Consider the following 15,497-nt stretch of genomic DNA (forward strand, 5'->3'; position numbering starts at 1 on the left):
ATATTTTATCTAAGCAACAAAAACAAATCTATAATCAATAAGAACTGTATAGAATGTATAAAAATAGGTCGAATATAGAAAGAAGAGTATTTAACAGAAAAAACCCAAAGATAAGATAGTTTATATCAATATATAGGTCTTATATATCTTAAATAACTTAAATATTCTGTAAAATATAAAGAGATTATTCGTGTTACTAATTACACTTTACCATTAATGATATGCAACAGTATATTTAAGTGATTATTAATCAATTTCAGGGTACATCAGAGTTTATCAGAAAAAAAGAGTCCAAATGTATGACTATTTCTTTTGCTGGTTTAATAGTCCGAATAACAATTCGTCAGCAGTTTCTCTGGTTAGGGGGATCGAGTAAGTAAATCCGCTATGGAGTCTAACCAAAAAGGTTTTTTTTCTCTCTCAGGCTCCAACTCCTCGCTTAGTTTCTGCTTGAATTCTCAGTCTCTGTAAATCTTTATTCTTCTAAGATCTGCAATTCAAGAGCCCACCAATTAGGAATTCTTTCAGTATAAGTCCATATCAATATTTATTTCCCCCTTTGTAGTTCGTTTCCGCTTTTAAACCGTCTGTCAAAAAGTCTCTGCTTCTCCTTCGGCGTTTTTGTAAACACTTTCCCTGCAATACTTTATTGCTGACACAGTTTCGAATCCCCTCTCTCTGGGCTGTCTTTTCTTATTGGAAATCTGGCATCTCCATAAACACAGACCAAGGCAGAACACTCGGTCTAATCAGCTTTCTTTCTAAGCAGCCCGCCAGAGCTCTGTGCCCGCCATATTTGGGAAAAACACTCATGGGCAATTCAGGGCTGGGTTAGGGAGACAATCCCTTCCTTTATTGGATAGCTGCCTCCCACCACAGCGATTCCAGGGATGCCTCTCTTCTTCACGCGTAGTCCTTCAGACTTCCCACCCCTCGAAGGGTCTCCCAGCCTCTGATCAGATTGGATTATGAAGACGAGCCTGTCTTCCGCCTCCTACCTCGCTCCGCGGCACAACTGGAAGTCAAGTAAGCTGCTCTTCTGTGTCTCCCGTTCAGACGTGTCAAACTCAAATTTCATTGAGGCCGCATCAGGGTTGTGTTTGACTTTTGGGGGGGGGAGAGGGGCAGAGTGGGCATGGCCAGGGTAAGCATGGCCAACTTGACGTCACTCATGTCGGGGGCGCCTGTGGAGGCCCCGAGTGTTCTGCCAGAGAAAAATGGGCTCTTGAGTTGTGATGGCCTCCTGCAACCCTCTGCCAGCATAAATGAAGGTTGGGAGGATCCACACGCGGCTCTCCTGAAGTCAGTTTTTGCTGGCAGAGGTACCACAAGTCAGTCTTTCACTGTATCCAGGGCAGCCCTGCAGGCCAGATCTAAGCACCCCCGCAGGCTGGATTTGGGCCCCAGGCCTTGAGTCGCCCTGCTCTACTTGTACAATGTATATTTTATTTATTAGATTATGTGATAGATTATTTATTATAATATGTGTTTATTATATTATGTATTAGATTGTGCCCGTCTCGCCAGAAATGACTTCAATATTGGACAGCAAAAAAACCAAATAATTAAACACGTCAAAAATAATCATATTAAAACTTTAAAAACTCATAAAACACCTAAGGGATTAGATCAGCAAACATGCCAACTTTATCCTAAAATTAAGACCTCAGCTCATTGAAGTTCTTCAAGTAGCAAATTGAACTTTTGGAAAGTTTTTTTTTTTTTTTACTTTCTCTTGTCCTTAATGTCATCTTGCTGGCTTCTTCCATCCAGGGCAGGGGGTTCACTTCTGGGCTATAGCCAATTGCCTGCTTGGAAATGAAACAATCTTCACTTCCCGCTCTTTGTTCCTATTGACTGGGTGCCCGCTGTGATCTCCTCAGAAGCAAGACGGCTGCAGGACTGGAACTCAGGACTGTTGCCTTTCCCATTTGGGAGGCCTTGTGTGGCTCTTGTGCTGGATTGGGAGTCTGGCCTAAAAATGGGACACAAGAAGAAGGTTTCAAGACAAGTCTGTGGGTGCCAGTTGCTAAACAGCTACCTGCCCTTCTCTTGTCTCAATTTAATTTAATACATATATCCATTGTAAGATAAAATACATATATCCATAAATACATGTAAGATAAAATACATATATCCATTGTAAGATAAAATACAGGAAATAGTATAAGGGCAGACTAGATGGACCATGAGGTCTTTTTCTGCCGTCAGTCTTCTATGTTTCTAATTTAATTTAATTTAATTTAATATAATAGATTTATAGGTTGCCCAACCCCTTCCGGACTCTGGGCAACGTACATAGAAACATAGAAGACTGACGGCAGAAAAAAGACCTCATGGTCCATCTAGTCTGCCCTTATACTATTTCCTGTATTTTATCTTAGGATGGATATATGTTTATCCCAGACATGTTTAAATTCAGTGACTGTGGATTTACCAACCACGTCTGCTGGAAGTTTGTTCCAAGGATCTACTACTCTTTCAGTAAAATAATATTTTCTCATGTTGCTTTTGATCTTTCCCCCAACTAACTTCAGATTGTGTCCCTTGTTTTTGTGTTCACTTTCCTATTAAAAACACTTCCCTCCTGAACCTTATTTAACCCTTTGACATATTTAAATGTTTCGGTCATGTCCCCCCCTTTTCCTTCTGTCCTCCAGACCAGCGTTTCCCAACCGGTGTGCCGTGGCACACTAGTGTGCCGCGAGACACCGCCAGGTGTGCCGCCAAGCTAGGGAAGCTCCAGCTGGGCGGGGCACTGCGGTGCCTCCGACCTCCCGGCTCCCTAGCCCGATGCCGCGGTTTCTGGCGCTCTCCTGCTGGGCCCCAAAGAAGGAAGGCAGGAAGAAGGAGAGCTTCATTCTTCGCGCCTTTTTCCCCGCCTTCCCTGGCGTCGGCGGCAAGTGTCCTTTGGGGCCCCCGCGGGAGGGCACTGGCGGTGGGAGCGGGGAGAGGGGGGGGCGGGGTGACGGCTGCAGCGGCCCCAGGCAGTTGCTGGGGATGGCAGCGGCGAGCAAGAGCTCCAGGGCGGAGCCACCGGCAGCACCCCGCCCAGCTGGAGCTTTCCTGGCGGGGGTGGCAACAATTGTCCTTTGGGGCCCAGCGGGAGGGCAATGGCAGCGGAAACAGGCTGCCGGCTACAGCGGCCCCGTTCCCTGTAGGCTGCGCACCGCCAACGCACCCCAAAATGCCCCCTGCGCACCCTTTTCCAGGGGTGCGCAGGGAACCGCGGCCACCCGCCCGCCTGCCCGATTTCCCTCCGCGCGGCTGGGGGACGCAGATCCACCGCCCTCGCCAGCCCGATCTCCCTCCACCCGGGTGGGGAGGTGGATTCGCCGCCCCCCGCCAGCCCGGTTTCCCCCTAGTGGCTGATCTCCCTCTGTGGGGGGGGGGGGGCGACGAACCGACGACCGGGGGCTGTCCGTCCGTGTTGGGTGGTGCAGGGCAGGCACAGGCAGCCCCAGGGGAGAACAAGGGAGGGAGAGAAAGGAAAGAGAGAGAAAGGGAGGGAGAGAAAATTGAATGAAGGAGGGAGAGAAAGAAAGAGTAAGTAGAAAGGATAGAGAAAAAGGAAGAGAAAGGGAGGGGGAGGAAGGGAAAGAGGGAGGAAGGGGGAAGAGAAAGAAGATATGAAGGAGGGAGAAAAAGAAAGAAAGATAGAAAGGAAAGAGGGAGAGAAAGGAATGAGAGAGAAAGGGAGGAAGAGAAAGGGAATGAAAGAGGGAGAAGGGGTGAGAGATAGAAAGGATAGACAGAAAGGGAGAGAAAGGAAAGAGAGAAAGGGAGGGAGAGGAAGGAAAGAGAGATGAGAGAGGAAGGAGGAGACAGAAAGAGAGGAAGTAAGAGAGAGAGAAAGAGGGATGGAGAGAGAAAGGAAGGAAGAGAAAGAGGGAGGGAGAGAGAAATAGAGCGAAAGGGAGGAAGAGATATTTTTTTTGTCCAAACTTTTTTTAGCCCCCCCCCCCCCCTTCAATGTTCCCCAGGATTTTGAAAATATGAAAAATGTGCCGCAGCTCCAAAAAGGTTGGGAAACATTGCTCCAGACTATACAGATTGAGTTCATTAAGTCTTTCTTGATACGTTTTATACTTAAGACCTTCCACCATTCTTGTAGCCCGTCTTTGGACCTGTTCAATATTGTCAATATCTTTTTGTAGGTGAGGTCTCCAGAACTGAACACAGTACTCCAAATGTGGTCTCACCAGCGCTCTATATAGCGGGATCACAATCTCCCTCTTCCTGCTTGTTATACCTCTAGCTATGCAGCCAAGCATCCTACTTGCTTTTCCTACCGCCCGACCACGCTGTTAGCCCATTTTGAGACTCTCAGAAATCACTACCCCTAAATCCTTCTCTTCTGAAGTTTTTGCTAACACAGAACTGCCAATACAATACTCAGATTGATACAATAAGTAAAAACAATAAAATACAGTTAAAAACCCCTAAAAATATAATCATTCGCTCTTCTTGGTTGGAGCTAGATGGCCTTGCTCAACAAAAGCAGGCCTATCGCAGAGCCAGGTTTTAACGGCTTTCTGGAAGGCCAGGAAGGTGGTGGCAGTGCGGGTCTCCAGGGGCAGCTGATTCCAGAGAGCAGCACCACCACAGAGAAGGTCCTCTCATGCGGTCCGGCCAATCAGCATTGTCCAGCCAACAGGACCCGAAGAAGGCCAACTCTGTGGGCTCTAAATGGTCACTGGGAGGTATGTGGCAGAAGACAGTCCCATAAATAGTTCTATGCAAATTGTCCCTTCTCCATGCAAATTCTATGCAAATTGTCCCTTCTCTTTATCTTTTGTAATTCCTCTCCTTCCTCCCAGTTGCAACTCAAATCATTTCCTTGGCTCATCTAGAACAAGGAATCCATCTAGAAGACTGATGGCAGACCTATGGCATGTGTGACGCAAGTGGCACGATGAGCCATATAGATGGGCACGCAAGCTCCGGCCAGCTGATTTTTGGGCCTTCTGGGCCCACTAGAAGTTAGGAAACAGGTTGTTTCCATACTCCAGAGGGGGTGGGGAAGGCCTGTTTTTTGCTCTCCCCAAGATCCAGAGCCTTTCTAGGAGCCTGGGGGAGGCGAAAACAGCCTCCCCACTCCAGAGGCCCTCCGGAGGCCCAAAATGGCTGTTTTCAAGTCGGGAAATGGGGCGTTTCTGGCCTCTAAAAGATCTTCAGGGGGTGGGGAAGGAAGGCCATTTTCACCCGCCTCAGGCTCCTAGAAAGGTTCTGACGCCTCGGGAAATTACTGGATTTTTTTCAAGAGCTGGAGAGGCCTGGGAGAGGGATATACGGGATAAATGCTTCCTGTAGCATGCTGCCGGACAAAACAGAACATGGGGGGGGGGCTCATGTGCCCCCTTGCACCCTGTTTTCGGTCTGGGTGGCCTCCTGCAACACCCTGCTGGCATTTTTGTCTGCCAGAAGCACCGTGGGCTGGTCCTCTCCTATTTCCAGGGGGGGCAGATTTAAGCACCCCGCAGGCCGCATCCGGCCCCTGGGCTTTGAGTTTGATACCCTTGTTCAAGAGAGAACAATGTCCGTGCATTTGGTTTACCTTTGGCGGCTGCACCGGCAGGCGTCTGATTCTCCAGCAATGCCTCAGGCTGCTCCGACCACAACTTGTAGTCGGGCTTACTGAGGAAACGCTTGCTTAGGCCACAGTTCAGGCACTGCACGACAGTCCAACGTTGATGACGGCGCTCTGGTTGGAAACACGGAAGAACAAAATCACCTCACCAAGGAGCCCAGAGCAGAAGATTTGCCCTCCCTTCCCACTAACAGCTCGCCTTTGGCTGACAACAGTTCACCCTTCGAAGTTAGAAGAGCACTGAAAAAAAAATGACTCATGGCCAATTTTCACATTTGCGACCTTTGCAGGGACCCCCATGGTCACATGATCAAAGTTCAGACATTTGGCAACTGTTGTGCGTTTTTTTGATGTGGGTCCCAGGGTTATGTGATCACTGTCAGTCTCAAGCCGTCATTTTGAGTTTGGCCTGCCACAATTAGAATAGTTCTGTGGGAATTGGGGAGGGGTGGTTGCATGAGGTGGAAATTATTATTGTCTATAATTATTATTATTATTATTATTATTAGATTTGTATGCCGCCCCTCTCCGTAGACTCGGGGCGGCTTACAGCAATGATAAAAACAATATATAATGACAAATCTAATAGTTATAATCTAAAATAACAATTATACATTTGAAAAGTCTAAGAAAGATACTAGCCACAGTGTGGCCAACTCAATGTCACTCACTTCCACCAGTCACATGACTCCCAAGCCACACCCACCCAGTTGTCATTAGAAACATAGAAACATAGAAGTCTGACGGCAGAAAAAGACCTCATGGTCCATCTAGTCTGCCCTTATACTATTTTCTGTATTTTATCTTAGAATGGATATATGTTTATCCTAGGCATGTTTAAATTCAGTTACTGTGGATTTATCTACCACGTCTGCTGGAAGTTTGTTCCAAGGGTCTACTACTCTTTCAGTAAAATAATATTTTCTCATGTTGCTTTTGATCTTTCCCCCAACTAACTTCAGATTGTGTCCCCTTGTTCTTGTGTTCACTTCCCTATTAAAAACACTTCCCTCCTGGACCTTATTTAACCCTTTAATATATTTAAATGTTTCGATCATGTCCCCCCTTTTCCTTCTGTCATTAGTGTCATTCCTTCTGTCATTAGTGCAGAGAACTGGTTGTTAAAAAAACACCAGGAATCACAAAACCCTTTTGACATCTCTCACTCTCTCTCACTCCCTCTTCCTCCCCCTCTTTGTATCTCTCTATATCTTTCTCTCTCTCCTCCTCTCTCTATATGTATCTCTCTGTCCCTGCCCTGGCCGCTACTCCATTACACAACCCGGTCGCCAGGGGAGGAGTGACTGGGAGAGAAGGGAGAAGGGAGGGGCCAGCCAGAAGTGGGATCACCCAAAAGGGAGCCACAGTAGAGGGCCCAAAGAGCCGCATGCGGCTCTGGAGCCACAGGGTGCTGACACCTGTTCTAGAATTGTCTGAATTGTTTTTAGTGGTTTTATACTGCATTTTTTTTTTGTATTTGGCTGTGAGCTACCCAGAGTCCTTCGGCAGCATATAAATCCAAATTAATAAGTAAGTAAGTATGAGCCGGAGTGGCGCAGCAGGTAGAGGGCTGTACTGCAGGCCACCGAAGCTGACTGTAGATCTGTAGGTCAGCGGTTCAAATCTCATCACCGGCTCAAGGTTGACTCAGCCTTCCATCCTTCCGAGGTGGGTAAAATGAGGACCCGGATTGTGGGGGCAATATGCTGGCTCTGTTAAAAAGTGCTATTGCTAACATGTTGTAAGCTGCCCTGAGTCTAAGGAGAAGGGTGGCATAAAAATTGAGTAAGTAAGTAAGCAAGCAGGCAGGCAGGCAGGCAGGCAGGCAGGCAGGCAGGCAGGCAGGCAGGCAGGCAGGCAAGCAAGCAAGCAAGCAAGCAAGCAAGCAAATAGAGCAAGAATAACACCAAGGAGCATCCAAGCCACACTGCAAAAGAGGACTAGAATGTAATACTGACTTCTTTGGCGTACAGTTGAGCTGACTCCAGGAATGAGAAGAGAGAAGCAGGATTTGCAGATGGTCCTTTTCACCGAAGGGTCCCTGCACACAAAATCAGGTGACCGATGAATTTGCAGCACTCAATTACCCTTGTCCACTGAAGGCTATCCATGCTGTTTATAGGCAACCACACACTGACAGGGTGTTCGTATCAAGATAAGCTATAATGTGGTTTTGGTAAGGGAAGACTCTAATTTTTGCCTTAATCGGATATGCGAGTTTCCTTGTGGCTCACTGCAATATATGAACCTAACCAAACGTAACATTTTGGTTAGCAAAGTTGTGCTGTCATGAGAGGTATGAACAGAATTGCTGAGTTCGCGTCCAAAATAGGATAGCAACCAAAAACCACCCAGTTCTTCTAAACCAGTGATGGTGAACCTTTTTCCCCCTTGGGTGCCAAAAGAGAGTGCGTGTGTGTTATTGTGCATGTGCGAGTGCCCTACACCCATAATTCAAAGACTGAGGAGGGCAAAAACAGTTCCCCCTCCCCCGGAGGCCAGAAACGGCCTGTTTCCCAACTTCTGGTGGGCTTGTGTTTCACCCTCTCCAGGCTCCAAACGCTTCCCTGAAGCCAGGGGAGGGTAAAACTACCTTCCCCTACTCCCCTGGAGGTTCCCTGGAAGCAAAAAACGCCCTCCCAGAGCCTCTGTGTGAGCTAAAAATCAGCTGGTCAGCACACACATGCACGTTGGAGCTGAGCTAGGGCAACAGCTCACGTGGCAGCAGATATGGCTCCGTGTGCCACTTGTGGCACTCATGCCATAGGTTCGCCATCACTGACCTCTAGAGACTCGTTTACCTTGCAAAGATCTCCTAATGTTCCTGGCGGGACCCAGGGGAAGAGCCTTCTCTGTGGTGGCTCCGACCCTCTGGAACCAGCTCCCCCCAGAGATCAGGATTGCCCCCACCCTCCTTGCCTTTCGTAAACTTCTTAAAACCCACCTCTGCCGTCAGGCATGGGGGAATTGAAACATCTCCCCCTTGCCCATGTAGTTTTTGTGTATGAATCGATTGTGTGTTGTTTTTTATATACAGTAATACCTCATGATACGAACATAATTGGTGCAAGGAGGAGGTTCGTAAGATGAAAGGTTCGTAAGACGAAACATTATTTCCCATAGGAAACAATGTAAAGTCAATTAATCCGTGCAACCAAAAAACCCCCCGCAAAAAAACGGCTTTCGGCGACTGCTGGGAAGCCGCGCGGCTGTTTTAAAAGGTGACAGCCGGCCTGGGGGGCTTCCCAGCACCCCCCCGAACCCCAAAGTTCGGCAAAAGTTCGGGGTTCGGGGGGGTGCTGGCAAGCCCCCCAGGCCGTCTGTGACCTTTTAAAACACCCGCGCCGCTTCCCAGCTGTCTCCTGAAGCCGAATGCTAAAGCCGAACTTCCGTGTTCGGCTTCGGGAGACAGCTGCGAAGCGGCGCGGGTGTTTTAAAAGGTCGCAGCTGGCCTGGGGGGCTTCCCAGCACCCCCCCAACCCCAAAAGTTCGGCAAAAGTTCGGGGTTGTGCTGCCAAGCCCCCCAGGCCGGCTGCGACCTTTTAAAAAACCCGTGCCGCTTCCCAGCTGTCCCCTGAAGCCGAACTTCCGCGTTCGGCTTCGGGAGACAGCTGCGAAGCGGCGCGGGTGTTTTAAAAGGTCGCAGCCGGCCTGGGGGGCTTCCCAGCAACCTCCCAAACCAAACCTGGGGTTCAGCAAAATTTTGCCTCTTACGAACTTTGTTCGAGTTACGAACCGGCGTTCGGGAGGCTTCTGGGAAGCCCCGCCGCCCGGCTGTTACCTTTTAAAACAGCCGCGCGGCTTCCCAGCAGTCTCCGAACGCTGGTTCGTAACTCGAAAAAAGTTCGTAAGAATAGGCAAAATTTTTCTGAACCCTGGGTTCGTATCACGAGTTGTTCGTAAGACGAGGGGTTCGTATCTTGAGGTACCACTGTATTGGTGTTTCTTTTTTGGACTTTTTAATCTAAAACTGTAATCTAGATGTTTAAATATTATATTTGTTACTATGTACTGTTCTTCACCATTGTTGTGAGTGGCCCCGAGTCTGCGGAGAGGGGCGGCATATAAATCCAATAAATCTAATCTAATCTAATCTAATTTATTGCTAGACTGGAAATAGTATTGTAATACTAGAAATTACACCCTGCTTGTAACCACCTCCCTCAAATGATGGCTACTCACTGTCTCAAGACGAGCCGCCGGCTGATGTTGTTTTGGGTGTGACAGTAGAAACGAGCCAACTCTTGGTTATTTGGGTTTTGGGCGAGCACACAATGCGCTGCCTGTGTAAGAAATAAAAATGTTCTTATCACCTCCCAGAGATATCCAGGCTAAAGTTATCTTATACATCGAAACAAATGGTTCTTACAGAGAATCATCCTGATCCTAGTAAGGCCTTGGTTGTAAAACATGTAAGGAATCTTAGAGAGAATTTTAAAAGCTACATCAATTTTCTTGGGACAGATGTCAGAGCTCGAGTAGCATAATGTGATCACTAAAGGAGGTGTCTTATTTTACTATAAGACATTGATCGGCCAGATCCTGAAAGACCATATCTTTGTGAGAAAGTCTTTGTTAATTCTTACTACTTGGGCATGAGGCTCATCTTTGGTGATTCCCACTTTGGGGAGGGTTACATTCATTATTTCATCATTATGACTTTTGTACTGTGGGCAATCTCCCTTGGAAGTCAAATAATAATAATAATAATAATAATAATAATAATAATAATAATGATGATGATGATGATAACAACAACAGAGTTGAAAGGGACCTTTGAGGTCTTCTAGTCCAACCCCCTGCTTAGGCAGGAAACCCTACAGTACTTCAGACAGATGGTTATCCAACATCTTCTTAAAAACTTCCAGTGTTGGGGCATTCACAACTTCTGGAGGCAAGCTGTTCCACTGATTAATTGTTCTAAATGTCAGGAAATTTCTCCATAGTTCTAAATTACTTCTCTCCCTGTTTAGTTTCCACCCATTGCTTCTTGTCCTACCCTCAGGTGCTTTGGAGAATAGGTTGACTCCCTCTTCTTTGTGGCAACCCCTGAGATATTGGAACACTGCTATCATGTCCCCCCCTCATTAAACTAGCCATGCCTGGTTCCTGCAACCGTTCTTCATGTGTTTTAGATTCCAGTCCCCTAATCATCTTTGTGGCTCTTCTCTACACTTTTTCTAGTCTCAATATCCTTTTTGCATCGTGGCGACCAAAACTGAATGCAATATTCCAAGTGTGGCCTTACCAAGGCCTTACAAAGTGGTATTAACACTTCACGTGATCTTGATTCTATCCCTCTGTTAATGCAGCCTAGAACTGTGTAGGCTTTTTTGGCAGCTGCTGCACAATGCTGGCTCACATTTAAATGGTTAAATGAGTCCCATAGTTAATTGCTTTCCAAAGCAAGTCAGGATGAGGTACCGGTACTTCCTTTTGGTGATCTGAATCTATATGGCTATCTTTAATCTTACAAGAATGCCCTGGTTTATTAGCTGGAAAATTCTGGGAGTTGAAGTCCACACATCTTCAAAGATCACTATGTGAAAACAGGATCAAATTTGTCATGGAATGGGAGGAGGGAGAAGTTGGAAAGCAAGTTTAGGATTGTGAGGAATACAGAAGAAAAAAACACCACATTACAGTCCTGTAGAATTCTGTCAACTGCGCCATTCCTAACCCCTCTGCCTTGGTCATGTGATCAAGCCTGATATATATATATATATATGCAGTCCACTCTTATGCTTCACATGGTTCACATATATAGCATTCAGCAGGAACATACAGAGAAACCAAGCAACTAACACGCAGTTACATAGGTACATGCCCTGATTTAACTCTGGGGAGAATATGCACACATACACTAATGCAGTGTTTCCCAACCTAGGTCACTTGAAGTTATCTGGACTTCAACTCCCAGAATTCTCCAGCCAGCGAATGCTGGCTGGGGAATTCTGGGAGTTGAAGTCCAAATACCTTCAGGTTGCCAAGGTTGGGAAACACTGCACTAATGTAAGTGTACCACATTCCAAGCATAGGAACATGGACATACGCACATATGTGAACAATTGTATTATATGAAAAAATAAGCACTGTTGGGAAAGGGATTGGAAAAAAATTCAAAAAACCATGCTGTGCTGACTATCTTGCTAAGAAGATAGATAAAAGCTCTCTGACTGTACTCAAGGGAAAAAGCATGAATTTTATATGCATTTGTGAGCAAACTGGAAACTGAGGAATAGTTAAAGGTTACTTCCGATTACAACCCCCATTTTAAATAGCCTCGTGAAATTAATTCCTATGCCGGGAAATTTTTCTCACCTGATATAGGAAATTCAGTCTCTGAAAGGCTTCTTTGTCCTTTATCATGCTGGTAAAACAATGAAGTGATAAAGATACCTTAAATTATTTCAGTGACAAACAACTGACAGCATACAAAAAAGGGCTATGAACAATGGTGATTTTTAAAAAAAGTTTTGCTTATATGTATTGGATTCTCAAAGTTTGAGCATACCATAATATCAGAGGCCCTGATCTTTCTGATCTAGAAAAATGTTAGATAACCACTAAGACCTAAAAGGATCTTATATTTGCAAGAACATGCTGGCGTGTCTTCTTTAGACTTCTTTTCACAAAACTGTTTTGACCCTTCTTATCGATATTTGCATCTATCCATCTTTCCTATCACTCATCTCCTCCCATTTATAACTGTATGACTGTAACTTGTTGCTTGTATCCTTACGATTTATATTGATACCGTGTTTCCCCGATAGTAAGGCAGTGTCTTACTATCTTTTTACCCCCAAAAGCCCCACTGTGTCTTACTTTGGGGGTATGTCTTATATTGTCCTGGGCAATTTTTTAATTTCTTATTTTAAAATATGTAATAAATAAAATCTAGAAGTGGCAGAAGCGCGGGTGAGTGGAGGCGGGCAGGAAAGGCACGAACCGAGGGTTTTAAGCAGAAGGCGGGGGCGGTTCAAGCAGCGTTCCGCCGTCGCCGCCGCTCCTGCGTCTTTCGCAGAAGTTCTTGAATGGTGGCGGCGGCCCTTGATCGCAGCCGATGAGGATCGGCTTTCTTCGCTTCTCCTGCTGCTTCCTTTGCTTTTCCGCTGCTGACTAAGGCGACGCCGGCCGGGCAATTGGAAGGTACCCGATAGCCCTTTTCGTCGCCTTTCCCGGCGGGGAGAACAAAGGCGGCAGCGGGAGTAGTGGAGGCGAGGCGGAGAAGAAAGAAGCGGCGGATAGCTGGCGAGGCGCCGGCTAGAGGGCTGGACCCCGCCGCCGCCTTTGCCTCTTGCCCGGCAGGAAAGGCGACGAAAAGGGCTATCGGGTCCCTTCCAATTGCCCGGCTGGCGTCGCCTTAGTCAGCAGCGGAAAAGCAAAGGAAGCAGCAGGAGAAGCGAAGAAAGCCGAACCTCATCGGCTGCGATCAAGGGCCGCCACCATCATTCAAGAACTTCGCTTCTCCTGCTGCTTCCTTTGCTTTTCCGCTGCTGACTAAGGCGACGCCGGCCGGGCAATTGGAAGGGACCCGATAGCCCCTTTCGTCGCCTTTCCCGGCGGCAAAGCGGCGGGGTCCAGCCCTCTAGTCGGCGCCTCGCCAGCTATCCGCCGCTTCTTTCTTCTCCGCCTCGCCTCCACTACTCCCGCCGCCGCCTTTGCTCTTCCCGCCGGGCAAGAGGCTGGGCGAGCAGGCCGAGGTGCTGGAACTGGGGGTGCCTGTCCTTGGCATGAACGGCGGGCAGGTGGCGCTTGGCACCCGGAATCCCGTCTTCTCGCCACCGCCCGAGCTCCCTCCGGAGCCTGCTGCCGCCGCCGCGCTTCCTCTGCCGGCTGAGGAGTCCTTATCCGCGCCGCGAACTGCTCCGACGCCTCCCTCGCTTTTAGTACCGTGTTTCCCCGAAAGTAAGACATATGTCTTACTTTCGGGGTATGGCTTATATTAGCCAACCCCCCTGAAACCCCCCATATGTCTTACAATCGGGGGGGTCTTACTATCGGGGAAACACGGTAGTTTCCCGATTGCTTATTTGACCTCTATGACCATCATTAAGTGTTGTACCTCATGATTCTTGACAAATGTATCTTTTCTTTTATGTACACTGGGAGGATATAGAATAGAATAGAATAGAATTCTTTATTGGCCAAGTGTGATTGGACACACAAGGAATTTGTCTTTGGCACATATGGTCTCAGTGTACATAAAAGAAAAAGATATATTTGTCAAGAATCATGTGGTACAACACTTAATGATTGTCATAGGGGTCAAATAAGCAATCAGGAAACAATCAATATTAATAAAAATCTTAGGATATAAGCAACAAGTTACAGTAATACAGTCCTAAGTGGGAGGAAAAGGATTATAGGAATTATGAGAAAAAACTAGAAATAGAAGTGCAGACTTAGTAAAAAGTTGACAGTGTTGAGGGAATTATTTGTTTAGTAGAGTGATGGCTTTCGGGGAAAAAACTGTTCTTGTGTCTAATTGTTTTCGTGTGCAGTGCTCTGTAGCCATGTTTTGAGGGCAGGTGTTGAAACAATTTGTGTCCATATCCAACAAAGACAAATTCCTTGTGTGTCCAATCACACTTGGCCAATAAAAATTCAATTCAATTCTAATTCTAACCTATCCTATCCCAATGTCAGTCTTCTCCCTAGCCCACAGGTAGGCAAACATGGCTGTTATATGACTTGTGGACTTCAACTCCCAGAATTCCTGAGCCAATCATGCTAGCTCAGGAATTCTGGGAGTTGAGGTCTACATGTCATATAACAGCCATGTTTGCCTACCCGTGCTCTAGCTCTGTATGTATGGTGCAATTTCATGGGTAGCAAAGGGCTATGAATTTTGACCATTCCATTTTCATCCACTCACATGTGTGATTCATGTATGTAACTAGCTTTCTTCTTTTTTCTTGCACTCTTTTAGTAGGCCGAGGATGAACTCTTGATCGTGGAATAAGGAAGGAGCCTAATAGTTTACAGAAACAAAACAAAGCATAACCCTGTTAGGGAATCCTCTGCATTCCTGCGTACTCCATAAAATAAATAAATAAATAAATAGAAAATATATAGAATATTTATTAATATTAATTCTATTCCATATTATATATATAATAATAATAATAATTTATTAGATTTGTATGCCGCCCCTTTCCTAAGACTCGGGGCGGCTCACAACAACGATAGAAACAATATTATACTGGCACAAATCTAATATTAAATATATATATATATATTAAATATTATATATATATATATATATATATATGTGTGTGTGTGTGTATATATATATATATATATATATATATATATATATATATATATATATATATATATATATATATATATATAAAAAATATATATGTGTTTTCGTAAATTTTCACGGGTATATGTATGTAGATTGTTCTGAGTTCGGGTTTTGCCCTGTGTAATATTTTGCATGTTTATGCGACGTTTCGGTGAAATCACATTCACCATCATCAGGCTGAAGTTTCCAAGCTTTTACAACAGCACGAAGCTTGGAAACTTCAGCAAACCCGAACTCAGAACAATCTACATATATATATAAAGAAAGCAGACAGGATACAAGGCTATTATTAATATTCCTTCCTTGGGCTTCACCTTTGAGGACCCACATCCGTCTTTTTTACCCTTCTCGGCTGAATCTCAGGCGCTGGGATTGCCCCGGTCCAACCGATTAAAGCACCATAAAACCGGCTTTCCAATTCCGCGCAAAGACCCTCTCCAAATCTGTCGCTCTTAGCAAACGAAGCTACCTCAGTGCATTTCCCCCCCCGGTTTCGTGGCACAAAGGCTTCTGGGAAATGTCGTGAATTACAAAAGGGCGGGAAGCGTTCGGCTTCGAAAGAAGAAAGGGCTTTGGCGTAGTTGCGCATGCCCA

The 15,497-nt window shown here is 46.1% G+C and overlaps 1 protein-coding gene across 3 annotated transcripts; it reads right to left on the reverse strand.

The window, feature by feature from the left end:
* Positions 1-1,113: 1,113 nt before the first annotated feature.
* Positions 1,114-15,425, reverse strand: RPP21 (ribonuclease P/MRP subunit p21). Of its 3 annotated transcripts, none has more exons than XM_070735685.1 (7): positions 15,247-15,425; positions 14,469-14,564; positions 11,912-11,960; positions 9,773-9,873; positions 7,549-7,631; positions 5,558-5,704; positions 1,114-1,975 (listed from the first exon to the last, which is right to left on the reverse strand). In XM_070735685.1, the coding sequence occupies exons 3-7, from the start codon at positions 11,957-11,959 to the stop codon at positions 1,851-1,853; spliced, it is 504 nt and encodes a 167-aa protein (XP_070591786.1). In that variant the 5' UTR covers position 11,960; positions 14,469-14,564; positions 15,247-15,425; the 3' UTR covers positions 1,114-1,850. The 3 variants fall into 3 exon arrangements, with proteins under 3 accessions (XP_070591786.1, XP_070591785.1, XP_070591783.1); XM_070735684.1 differs by having other exon boundaries at positions 15,232-15,425; XM_070735682.1 differs by having other exon boundaries at positions 15,218-15,425.
* Between the last annotated feature and the right edge of the window lie 72 nt (positions 15,426-15,497).

The sequence above is a fragment of the Erythrolamprus reginae genome, chromosome 2 (assembly GCF_031021105.1).
Source record: "Erythrolamprus reginae isolate rEryReg1 chromosome 2, rEryReg1.hap1, whole genome shotgun sequence".
Lineage (NCBI taxonomy): Eukaryota > Metazoa > Chordata > Lepidosauria > Squamata > Dipsadidae > Erythrolamprus > Erythrolamprus reginae.

Bases quoted from the DNA above. Each gene is read 5' to 3' on its own strand.
- RPP21 (XM_070735685.1), bottom strand. From the start codon at position 11,959: ATGATAAAGGACAAAGAAGCCTTTCAGAGACTGAATTTCCTATATCAG. The intron at 7,632-9,772 runs GTGAGTAGCCAT...TTTTGTGTGCAG, and splicing joins CGGCGGCTCGTCTTGAGACA to GGACCCTTCGGTGAAAAGGA. The intron at 1,976-5,557 runs GTAAACCAAATG...TCCCATTTTTAG, and splicing joins TGCCGGTGCAGCCGCCAAAG to GCCAGACTCCCAATCCAGCA.